The following is a 13007-nucleotide window of genomic DNA, read 5'->3' as shown; positions in this document are numbered from 1 at the left end:
TCTTGTCTCTGTCTCTTTCTTTCTTTCTCTCTCTCTCTCTCTCTCTCTCTCTTTTTTTTCTGTGATATTTTGCCTATGGCTCATGCAGAAGTAGAACAAAAAGGTAAGTCTGAAACAAGCAGACCCACATTCACACATGCACACATGCTCAAAACTCGGGGTTGGATGTCACTTTTTGATGCCAGCGCCTGAAGGCTTTTGTACCTCATGGCAGAATGACATCGCTTTCAAAGTCACTGCAGCTATATTAAGACAGCTTGATCTCAGCATATAGAGGCAATTTAGAAACACTGGTTTTCATTAGACACACTCTAGGCCCATATTATTCCATGGTATCGCGTAGAATGTCACTTAACAAACTCTCCACGGGTTGAGCACATTTTTATGATGAGTCGATGAACAGAGAATTACATTGACATTTAATATTTCAAATGCTTCCCCATGATATGAAAATTATGCCAGTGCTTTAACTAGCCAATGAAAATTCAATCAATATTCCCAGGCCTTCGCGTGGGATCTGGAATTATATTACTGAGAAGAATGGGAAAACCACAATGCACATCTGGCCCGGCTGTGTATCTGGTGTGTGTGTGTGTGTGTGTGTGTGTGTGTGTGTGTGTGTGAGTGTGACAACATTCCAGTTAAATTACAAAGGTCCCTATGACTCAGGTCGCACTGGTTTCCCAGAATTTACTGCATCTCCCACATCACTCATAAAACGTGACCCCAGTATTCCAAGCTGGGAAAACCGAGCACGGAGTGGGAAATGAAATATTGTAACAATTGGAGAAACAGCAGGCGATAAAAGCACACTACAGTTGGTTGTTCCTGACAGAAATAGAAGGGAGAGAAGGGAAGAAAGAGCTATGAGACTAATGAGGAGTCGGGGAGGGAGGGCGAAATGGGAATAGAGGGAAAGGGGGGGGAAGTAGAACAAAATGTGCCATTTTCTCTCAGCTGTGAGAGCAGGGTATTATCTGTTGAATGGGAGGTATGCTGTTGTTGCGCTTAAGAATGACAGGGACTATACAACATCCGAATCACAACACAGTAAGCCTAGCATGTCATCGTCACTCACTGGTGGTTAAGGTTAAGTTAAAACACAGTGTAACATTTATGAAAAGAGGCAAACATCACACGCACTGTCAGGAAATCTTGAGAGAATAGTTGACATTTTACAGCAACTGCACAAAAGCTTATTTAATGTGAAACTGTTGTTATTTGTTCCTCAGTATTTCTGTGCCCTGGCATTCTGCGAGGAGTGTACCAAAGTGAACATCTTTTTGAGTCTGATCACCAGTCTGGTGCTTGGTGCAAAGATCCCCTGCAGGCCTCAGACAAGATCTACTACATGCCCTGGACGCCATACCGCACAGACACCCTGACAGAGTACTCATCAAAGGAGGACTTCATCGCAGGCCGTCCCACCACCACCTACAAACTCCCACATCGTGTGGATGGGACTGGCTTTGTGGTGTATGACGGCGCACTCTTCTTCAACAAGGAGCGCACGCGTAACATTGTAAAGTTTGACCTACGCACACGCATCAAGAGCGGCGAGGCCATTATCGCCAATGCCAACTACCACGACACCTCACCGTACCGCTGGGGGGGCAAGTCGGACATCGACCTGGCGGTGGACGAGAATGGACTTTGGGTGATCTATGCAACAGAGCAGAACAACGGGCGCATCGTGGTGAGCCAGCTCAACCCCTACACCCTGCGCATTGAAGGCTCCTGGGACACCAGCTACGACAAACGCTCTGCCTCCAATGCCTTCATGATCTGCGGAGTCCTGTACGTCGTCAAAACCGTCTATGAAGATGACGACAATGAAGGGACGGGGAACAAAATTGACTACATGTACAACACTGATAAGAGCAAGGAGATGACGGTTAACATACCGTTTCCCAATTCCTACCAGTACATTGCTGCAGTGGATTACAACCCGAGAGACAACCTGCTGTACGTGTGGAATAACTACCATGTGGTCAAGTACTCGCTGGACTTTGGCAACAATGGTAGGTTCCATCTCTTCCTCCTCCACCTGCTAATTTCCATGTCTTTTTCCACATGATTTCTGACTTAGCACCATGTGTAATAAGACGAAAAACATGAGTACTTTCCACTGCTCAATTTATTGGACAAGCTGTGATTTAATTTTTTCTAATTGTCAAATGAAATACCTTGGCATATTTGTAATGTTTTTAATATTCATTTTAATGATAAATGCTTTTTTTGTTTTGACATAAGGGATACTTACAGCCACTAATCTTCCTCCAATAATTAATTCTGCAAAATTACTTAAAAAGGAAGAAAAAGAAAAGCACCATCTGTGCTGTCACAGTTCTCAATTATGACTGTCCCCCTCCCACCACCACCACCACCACCACACCCATGGTATCTGCATGTTTTCAGATGACAAAAAAAAAGAAAAAAAAGAAAAAGCAGTCATTGAATTTACAGATGTCAGCAGAGTTGCTATTTGGGGAAATGGTTCTACTTTATTAGTCAAGCAAAGACTAATTCACAAAGACATCATAAAGAATACCTTGATGTCTACCTTTAGAGGAATGTCTGATGTTATGCTGAGTCTTACATACTGTAAAAGCCTCTTGCCTTTTACTGTACCACTTGCCAGCCTCGCCTTTAGTTTCCTCGGCTGCTTAAGAGATCATAATTCATTCCTTGTGAATGGAGCCCAGAGTGTACGCGGAGAGGAGGAACTAACAGCGCTTTCATACGGGACATCTGAATATGGTGACAATCTGAAAACACTTCAACCTGTGTTTGAGTGAAATGCCGTTCCATAAATATTACTGCTAAAACACAAACTCTGTCTGTATGACCGTTTAGGGGGGAACTTGTGGTGATGAACCCACATAGAATTATGACTCAACTCTGCCGTGAACTTTGCTGGTTTGGTTCACTCTTGTTGTTCCCAGCACCAGCAGCAGCAGCAGCCATCTGTTTTTAGCAAAAAGCTTTGATAAAGTGACTGTGCGTCACCTGCCCAGCACCAAACACAAGACGGATAAAGTTAGCAAGCAGAAGCTAAATATCTCCCTAAGGAGTTGGTGGAGACCAAAACAAAGCTAAAAGGACAGTGAATGTCCGACTTACATTCGTCCACTGAATGTTTAGATAAGCAGCTGTTTGCTAACGGATTTGCCAAAGCAGCTTTATAAAATGATAGCATGTCAAAATGGCCGAAAACAGAAGGTACTCGAACTTTTGCCTTTAAATTATTTGAGGCACAGATGTAATTCAGGTCATCTCTGTATTTGGTTGGTGGCAGAAATCCAACAGAAAGAAATCAAAACGTTACACTGAGAAAGTCATATATGAATAAAAATGCATATTAAAGGTGAGTTTGTTTTAAAAATAAATAAATAATTTGTAGATCTCCTGTATGAGACTAAAGATACACCTTTTTATCTTAGCTGTACGTTTTCTGACTCGTGTTAAACTCAGGTCAGGAGGGTCACGAATGCAAGTTGCAGTTTGAGTCATGGTGTCAGTATGAGAGGACGAGGAAATCTGTCTAACCCAGAGTGACTCTCCTTTAACTCTGGGGTGATGTTAAGAGTTCAACCTTCCCCTCCTCCCTTTCTCTGGTTCGAAGGGCTTAGGCCCCTGGAGCCTGAAGGGCTATTTGCCCAGCGTAATTGCCTTTCAGCACCTTTCTATGGAGTGGTCAAGGCAGTCTGGCTGCGTGTCTTATTAAATGATGTCTGAATTAACGCATGCTCTTACACGCAGTTAGGAGGCACAGTACAAGGAATTATAGAGACAGCCAGCATTAAACTTGGTTTCTACCGACCAGTGTGCACGCGCGCGTGTGTGTGTGTGTGTGTGTGTGTGTGTGTGTGTGTGAACGGTAGTGGTGTAAAAATGTGCGTATGTGTGTGTGTTTATGCATGCATAATTATGTGCATGCCCATGAGCTAATGTGATAATGTACTTAACGGTATGAGTTTGTGTTTCTCTATTCATGAGTGTGCATGTACGTGTTTATTGGTGTACACTTGAGAGTGTGATCACTCTCATAATGGTGCTCTGGGTGTCTCAGGAGGCTCTAAAGAGGAGATCAATGGGGATTCAATGTGGAGAATGACCTCCAGTGCACAGCAACAAGGCAGACTGCTGACCAGTGGGAGATAAATACATACAATCAATGCTGCCTCGCTCCTGTACTCTCCTCCTCGCTCCGCTCCTTCACTCAATGCGGACAAGGAATAAATTAACTACCTGAACTGCATGATTTTCTCATTCTTCGGAAAATGAGGTGACAAGTCGATTCATTGAAGTTTTGTTTTGTTGTTGTAGCTGGCCCTTCAATCCTTTTAAAGAAGGAATGTTTTTTCTGTTTGGCTTCACTATAAACATATTTAGCATATATTGTAAAGTGACTGCGGTCAAACATGCTGTGTTACAGTCCGGGTGTTTTATTTTTTCCTTTTCCTTAGCCAGTTCAGGAAACAGGCCAAGGAAAGGGGCCATTCTCAGGGTTTCCACTCATTACTGATGTAGCTTAATGCTCGCCCTGCTTTTGTTTCAGCTCATATGGACTTCTTAAAGATATAAAATGAGACAGGAAATGGGCCATGGAGTAAGAGAAGGCAGAGGTAGGCCACTGAGGACTGCATGTAATTGGGGTACAACATAGAGAGCACCAATTACTGTGTTGTGTCTGTCCAATTGGGTAACACAGGCGGCTCATTGGACAGTTTAGAAGAGGTCATTGTGAGTCCACACATCTGACTGTGAACACAGTTACTTTGGCACACTTTACAGATTCCCTATCCATTGCTAATATACAGAAGACAGATTGTAAATGAAGATGGACGTAGCCTCCATGACATCACCCATAGGAATTTGACGCTCGGAGTGGGCTGCTTCACTCTGCCGAACTCCCGGCAAGAGGTGGGGCGCCTGTGGAGCCGGGACTTTGGTGCATAGCGGTTTGTGGCAAGCATACATGCACCCACCTGTCACTCGAATCGGCACGCCCTCAATTATGCAGAACTTCGAGCCTTAAAATTCAACCCCCATACAGCTGTCATGAAGGGGGAAATTAACTATAGAGACCAAAACTGTTTTTTGCACCAGGCTGTAAACATGTTTATTTCTGCTGTTAAGTTGGGCATTTTAACATGGCAGTCTATGGGGATTGACTTGCTCTTGGAGCCAGCCTCAAGCAGCCAATCAAAGAACTGCAGTTTTTTTGGTACTTCCGTGTTGGCTTCATTTTTCAGCCTTGCCGCATGATCAAACCTCAATGCTTTTCAGAAATATCAAAAGTCATAACTTTGCCAATACTGTAATATGACATTTCTGCAGAGCTCTACTATTGATGCTTATGATTAAATAAGATGCTTGAGAAGTTTTCTTTATTTTCACCTCAGAGTATACGGCATTGAAAGAAATAAGGCATTGACCTCAGTATTGAAAAATGTAAATGTCCAACATGAGGAAGAAGAAGAAACTAAATCAAGGTTTAGTTCACCTTAGGCCAACAGACAATACAAAGATTTCCTCCCATGTATTCCATCACATTGTTGATTCAGCGTGCAGCAGAAAATGATCTTTTTGAAATGCATATTCTTCTTCCCTTGGTACTTAAGAAGAAAGTGAACTGCCTCTCTGCAGTTATTGTTTCACATGTCTGTTTGTGTTTCTTCTTTGTCTGTTAAATCCCCATTCTTTATCTCTGTCTCTCACACAAACATTCACAATGTCAGGAATCTCAATATTTCCCCTTCTCATATATCTTTCTCTTTTACTCTATGTTTCTGAGTGTTTTTCACTCTGTCGTCCTTATCTCTCGCTTAATCTGTCCTCCTTTTCTGCTCCCAACCCCTTCCCACATCACACAAGGCCATTTCATCGAGCGTTCTTAGATGTATATATTATAGAGGCCTAGCGCATGGATGCCTACATAAAGACAGAGTCAAAGTCACTTTTCTCTGCATCACCCTTTCCTCCTACCCCACACTCCCCAAACACTCTCTCACTCTCTACTGTTTATGGAGTTGTTTCATCATGTCTTCTTACATGCATATTATAGAGGCCTGCCCTACGCAAGCGGCATGGCTCCAATGAAACATTTGAATAATTTATCACCTCCAGTCTGCCTTGCCACACTGAAGAAAGTTTTCCCAACAAAGTCGCAAAATTATTCATGTTATCTGCATCTTTGGGAAGGGAGGGGCAAACAGGGCTAAAAACGAATAGATCCCATCTTGTACACACGGCCTTTCCTATCTGTGTTTCACTCTCTCTTCTCATTTTCTCTTCTCTCCCAACTTTTTTTTTTTTTTTTTTTTTTTGTTCTTTCTTCTTTGGTGCAAATTTTATACTCAAAGTCTTACAAATACTTTATGTTCTAGAGCTGTTTCACTTCAGCCCTTTAAGGTGATGATCTACTTAAATTCTGAAGTTCAGGTGAGATAATCTGATTGCATATTCTACGGGATAAAACCAGCACACTGAAACTGGTATGAAAGGAAAATTGTAATGAGCAGCCCTGGAGATATTTTTGTTCTGTAGTATATAGATGTTAATCAGAGGGAAATGATAATACACTGTTTTACAATAGATTCCAAGAATTTCATAATAATGACCTCAACTTTATCAAAACAACTCATGCATGAGCATTCCCTCTGTGTGAGATTATTTCGGTGTTTTTACACATGAGCTGTTTCTACAGTTCTGTAGCTCAGAATTAACCGCAAAAGCTTTACACTCACTGTTTAGCTCATTTCCCCCAAACTCTAAATAATGCTGCACAAAATCGTGATCAGTAGTGAAAAATATACAAATTCAAACTTTACAGTTTGCCTCTTAACAATACCTAGAACAACAGATCTCCAGAGAGCCAATTACCCTCGTGGTCACTGTTTCAATCCATTTTTACACAGAAGTCAAGTGTTCAGTCCTTGTAACCACAAATAAAAACCCAATTAATACAAACCCAATGCTTATAAAAAAAGTCAAAAGTCTTCAGTCGTAATTAGAGAGAGGAATCAAACACTGGCATTCTATTGTAATCCATTAAATACACAGTTACACAGAGGGTTGACCTCTACTTGCCACTCCTGCCACTCTGTCAGTTTACAGAAATTTAAAGGTTCACCTTTGAACTCTTAATGGCTTGAATCACAGAGTTCCATTTCCTAAGGAAGTCAAGCATGGAGTATCTATTGTCTTTACCCCCTCTCCACCTATTAACTCCATCCTCTCCACTCCTCTCCTCTCCTCGTAGCTAAGCAGTGCTGGGAATGTTAGAAACAACATTTCCTGAGTTGGAGACAGTAACAAGAGTTAATGTCTAAAGTAGGGACCTTATTTCACTGGATCACTGATTAGATTCACCCTCAATACATTTCTAGCTTGTCACACCAAGTTGTATGTGTTTGTTTGTGTTTGTGAGGCTGCATACTGTCTGTATGTAAAATCCTTGAGCTGTTCACCACTGGGAATTCAGCTCTAGCAAAAGGATTGCAGGTTTACTCAGTATGTTTTTATGATTATTTACAAAGTGTAAACCTCTGAAATTGAAATTTTATCCTGCTAATTTTGGGATAGCATGTCAAAAAATAAATGTAAAAAGCCATTTTCTAGTTGTTGATCCTAGAATGAGAACTTTTCATATGTGTCCTCTTGGATCTCATTTCGAATATAAAATGGTCAAAGTCATACATCTACAGTCTCATCAAAACAAAGTATGAAAAAGAAAGTGTCCTTCACACCTTACGTCTACACTCCTGCTCTCACCTCTGTCCTCCACTGCCTCCACCATCTCCCTCTCCACCCATCTCCCTCTTCCCCCAAATAGATTACGACACAGCCATCTCAGCAGAGACTGAACTCTGCTTCACAGAGTCTGGTGCACCTGTTCCTTGCCTGCAGTGTGTCCTTATCGATTGGATTGCCCCAGCCAGGCCTCTGCTTGCATTTGGCCTCCGCACTGCCTCCCTTCTGCCAAACAGCAGATGCCAAATTAAGCAGGCCTAGCCAGGACGACAGGGGTGTAAGGGAAGCCCACAGCTTCGCAGGAAGTAAATACAGAAGAGATCAGCAAGCAGAGCAGAGTAGAGCAGAGCGTGTCGCCATAGCTGTGTCCTATTCAGATTTCATTTTTGAAATAGAAAATTTGCAGGAGGGCAACAGAGTGGATACCATCTTAATCTCTAAATGATGGGGCATGGTGATAAATTATGGGGAACAAAATATTGAATAGCCACAGGGTCACTTACTAGAGGCTACAGCTCTCATTCTAACACAGTAATAGGATTTTGCTGGATGCCTGCTGTATATTTATACTTGTTGCCCTTGCAGAATTGACATAAATTTGATGCATGTCTAGAATAGCAAAGGCTACAATCTGGACATTAAAGGAATATGCTGATGATTCCTTCCATTATGAAACAGAAAAACAAAAAATTATTAAAAACTTTTTTACAAAATTGGTCTGTCCCGTTAGCTTTCTTGCTTTGAACAAGGGAACTTCCCCTGATTAAGAACGAGGCATGTAATTGGCAAAGTTGCTGCAGGTGTCTCCGACCTCAGCAGAGGGATGACATGATTATGCAACTGGTAAGCCAGCAGGGCTGAGCGGTGATGTGTCTGTATGGGAAACATTAGATGTGGAACGTGGTTGTGCCTGGCAGCCATTTTGAGGGAGGCTCTATTAGTTGAGGTTGTTTTCTATCTCCAAGTATCACTGCTTTGAAGTGCTCCATTCTGTCTTATCAGCAGGCTCGAGCCACTCGCCACAAGCCCTGTGTGTGTGTGTGTGTGTGTGTGTGTACGTGTGTTTACGTGTGTGTACGTGTGTGTACGTGTGTATTGCATTGCACGTAAGTAACGTTAAGTAAATTTCTGTTCAACGAGTGTGTGTGTGTGTGTGTGTGTGTGTGTGTGTGTGTGTGTGTGTGTGTGTGTGTGTTGCTTGGTGCACAAGTGAGCAAAAAGTAAGTGTCTGTAAGTGATTGTGTGTGTGTGTGTGTGTGTGTGTGTGTGTGTGTGTGTGTGTGTGTGTGTGAGTGTGCTCTCCAGCCATAGGGGCAGTGCGTTATCGCAGTATGCAGCCCTATTCAATGTCTGTGCTACTATCCAGCCTAGAAAGCTTTGTGCCCTCCAGTCAGATTATCATTTTGCTGTTACCCCTCTGGATCTATTCCTCCCGACTGTTTAGAATGGTGTGTGTGTGTGTGTGTGTGTGTGAGTGTAGAGGCAAGGAGGCAATAACTTTTAAGGAAACTGCAAGAAACTAATCATCTTGCATATTAAAGACGTATAATAGACACTCCGTCTCAGCTCTGTGAAACTTCTCTGTTCTTTGTTCAAATCCTCCTCTTCTCTTTGCCTCTGTTTCACTCCTCCTCTCTCTTGCAGTGTCAGTGTTTGTCCACTTCTTTTTCTGACAATGTGGGAAACTTGCCAGGGGAAGTTGGTTTTCCCTCCCTGCCTTCTACCTTTTGTGTTGTGGATTTACGATCCCTCTGTTTACCGAATGAGAAGTCAACAGGAGCATTCTCGGCAACAGAGCAGAGGCAGAGACAGGCAGTCTTACCCACACAGAAAAACATCGCCACACACACACACACACACACACACACACACACACACACACACACACACACACACACACACACACACACACACACACACACACACACTGTCTGCCTGTCTGCATGTCAGATGATCATGTGCTAGCATCCCAGGCTGACTGACAGCATCTCTGTGGCCCCTCCAGTGTGGTGACAGTCAGATAGACAACTCCAGGAACAAGTTTACTGCCAGCCTGCCATTGTCTCACCTTCCCCTGGGCTCGCTACAGGTCAGGAAAACAAACACAACAGGATAGAATAGGATAGAATAGAATAGAGTGGCCAACAAAGCAAACTCATCATTCTCTTAGTAGCTGTTCCAGCAGATTGGGTTTGCCAGATGTTATGGAATTTTAAATGTTTACATTTCCATTTTTCTGAGCCTATTTGAGGCCTTTTCATCCACGTTAGGTTGAGACTGAATGGTCGTTCTTGACTTTGACTCTCACTAACCACAGAAAACAAAACAACTTTTGTATTTGACCAGTAGATTAGAATATAATTAGGACATATCAGGCATTAGTGGTATTGTATCATTATAATATGCTCATATTGTGTTACTGTTTTACAAACAAATAATTTTCAAATTAATTATCCCAAGTGAATTGTAATTAAAAGCTGAAAAACACTGAGGGTGACTGAGGGTTCTGTTTTATACATTTGATGATTATTGTCTAATGCAACAGTGGAGCACAACTCATCACATTAAACAGTAATTCGATTTTACATGTGATCTTGCTGCATTTCCGGTGCAACCTCCCAATTTCCAAATTTATTTGGAGGTTTATTCTATCAAAAATGTTTAAAGATGGTTATGTGATGTTGATTTCAAGCTTATTGCCCAGTGTTTAATAGAATGGTTAATGATGCAGAAGTAACTTGTTCTCAGGGTGGAGAACAGTAGAGCATCAGTGCAGAAAGATGTGCAGAAAATTGATTTCTTACAATTTCCAGTGAGGCTGTTGACATGAAGTATCACATATATATGTAATATGATTCTTAGTTTTTCTCCTTAAACACTTCTGTCAAAATATGTCAGCCTCAAGCGTGTGCAGGGCATAGAGTAAAATCCTTAAGTGAACAACTTGTACTGATTTTGTGACTGTGTTTTTGCTTTGTGTCACACGGTTGTTCTTGTGGCATCTGTCTCTGCGAAGAGCGCAACGTTTAGGTTAGCTGACATCATGAAGATGTCGTAACGCATTTACTCACAGCTTCCTAAGCTTAAACGCAGGGAGATATGTCAGTCCCCGTGAGTACAACCTCTAGCCCTTTTCTCCATAAATGTTTCATGAAGCTGTTATGTCATGTTCCCGTAGTTCCCCACAGCATCTTTCGCAGCATCCTTAGTGATGCCGTTGATAAATTCATCACATTACGAGTCTGTTTTTTTCGTCTAAATGCTGCGAAGAGAAGAGCAAGCAAAGGAGGACAAAATAAAGACGCAGGCGAGAGAGAGTGTCTATTAAGAGCTAGAAGTTAAAGTAGGTAGAATAAAAAGGGTGGCAAAAAGTGAAGAAAAAAAAGTTAGGAGTGAGCGATCAAATCAGGTGGAAAATGTCAAGAGAACAGCAGAGCAAAGAAGAGAGATAGAGATGCATGGGCAGTGAAGTGCTGTGGCCCCTTGTCTGTGATGCTTGCAGGCTTTTGTGTTACCTCACCCCAAGCTGCCAGCCCCTGTGTTTTCTGCCCTGTACTCAAATGACAGCAGACATCAACCTCAGACACACACACACACACACACACACGCACACGCACACACCATTACTCTTCTGATGTTGTGGCAGAGCCCCTAATGGAGCTTCCCGTTTGAGTGCAGATAGGCACACACACAAACACTCACTGTTTCATAAGTACACACATACACACACGCAGATTGACAGCTAGTCCCTAGGCCACTGCTGCCACGCATGATTGATGGCAATGTTCCGTGGAGAATGCATGAGGCAGGGCGGCAGTGATTCAGGAACGGGGAGCAGCACAGTTTAGGTACGGAAACACTCCATTGAATTGTGGAGGAAGAGAACAGAACGTACGGGAGGAGCGGGATGTTACATCGCTGTCAGTCACCCAGACAGACTGACAGAGGACGGGAGAAAGACAGAGAGAGGGACAGAGTCTTTAATTACTCAAAATCCACAGGAAGGGACAATTTCAGTTCACATTAAATAATATAAACACCCACTCCTTAACACCCACACACACACACACACACACACACACCCCTCAATCTCCAAACTCGCACCTCGCACTCCAACCTCAAAAAACGACAAAAAGAAACCAATTCAATGTACATCAAACCCCATATCAGACCATACAGAGATCAGGTGCTTTCAGATCAAGCACGTGTTGATTGTACTCTGACAATATGCAGTCTATATTCATACAATCACACCCCTTCCCTGAGCGAAACATACAGCTCCATTGAGAAACGACTTTGTAACCCTTCAATGTCAATGACCGGCATGTAGTACATGTTATCGCCTAAGGCGCACCAACGCCTTGGAAAGAGAAACACAAGTGCCTGCGCTTTCCATTGAAAGGCACCAAAAATCACAGAGAGTTTTAACATCAAGGCAGACTTAAAGCGACACAAAGCAACTTCACACTGTTTGCTACTCCAACTGGCATTGAGTGATAGCAGAACTTTTTAGAGCTCGAAGGACTTCATTACCCAGGAATCATGCAGCGTGATGGCAATATAATGCACACTCTTCAGAAAAAGAGAAATCTAATTCATAGAAGCAGGTTGGCATGGAGCTGGTGAGGAAAAAGTTTTCAGGCAAGTTCAGCCCAGTTCGGCTTTTCTGGACAGAGTATTTCACTCTCAGATTTCGGTTTTCTTCAGGTAATAACTCAACACAGAACCTAAGATTCTAAAATATATATTTCTGTTATAAAAGTGGCATAACATGAAATAATGAGAATTCATATTTGAGTAGTTTGGTGATGTAAAAGAGTTGCCTCTGTGTTTATGTCTGTTTGCCTCTCTGTTTGTTTGTGTGCTTGCCTTTATGTGTACTTAAGGAAATACACATGGGTTTTTAATAGGAAGATGAAAATAAACAACACTGTTGTTATAAGTCTTCACTGGCGACAGCTGAGGCTGGAGGCATTATGTTTTCAGGTTCTCTGTCTGTCCATCCCATTATCTCAGGAACACATTTCTTCAAATTTGGACTCCAAAATGAACTCATTGGATTCTGGTGGTCAAAGGTCAAGGTCAGTGTGACCTCACGTCTGTCCCTTGTTAACGATATAACGATATATGAGGAACACCCAGAGGGAATTTCATTACATCTGCCACAATCATTCGCTTGGACTCAAGGATGAACTGATTGGAGTTTGGTATCCAAAGGTCAAAGGTCAAGCTCACTGTGACCTCACAAA

The 13007-nt window shown here is 42.4% G+C and overlaps 1 protein-coding gene across 1 annotated transcript in view; it reads left to right on the top strand.

Annotated features, from left to right (window-relative positions):
* Positions 1-13007, top strand: part of LOC111231518 (adhesion G protein-coupled receptor L3-like) — an 82689-nt gene that overhangs the window by 28055 nt on the left and 41627 nt on the right. Inside the window, exons 4-7 of the mRNA XM_022758636.1 lie at positions 89-103; positions 1233-2025; positions 6089-6135; positions 7995-8033. Of these exons, the coding sequence (XP_022614357.1) occupies positions 89-103; positions 1233-2025; positions 6089-6135; positions 7995-8033 (894 nt within the window). The remainder of the gene's footprint in view (positions 1-88; positions 104-1232; positions 2026-6088; positions 6136-7994; positions 8034-13007) is intronic.

The sequence above is a fragment of the Seriola dumerili genome, unplaced genomic scaffold (genome assembly GCF_002260705.1).
Source record: "Seriola dumerili isolate Sdu_G_001 unplaced genomic scaffold, Sdu_1.0 BDQW01000302.1, whole genome shotgun sequence".
Classification (NCBI taxonomy): Eukaryota; Metazoa; Chordata; class Actinopteri; order Carangiformes; family Carangidae; genus Seriola; species Seriola dumerili.
Note: the sequence above shows the minus strand (reverse complement) of the source record. Positions and strands in the feature narration are given on the sequence as shown.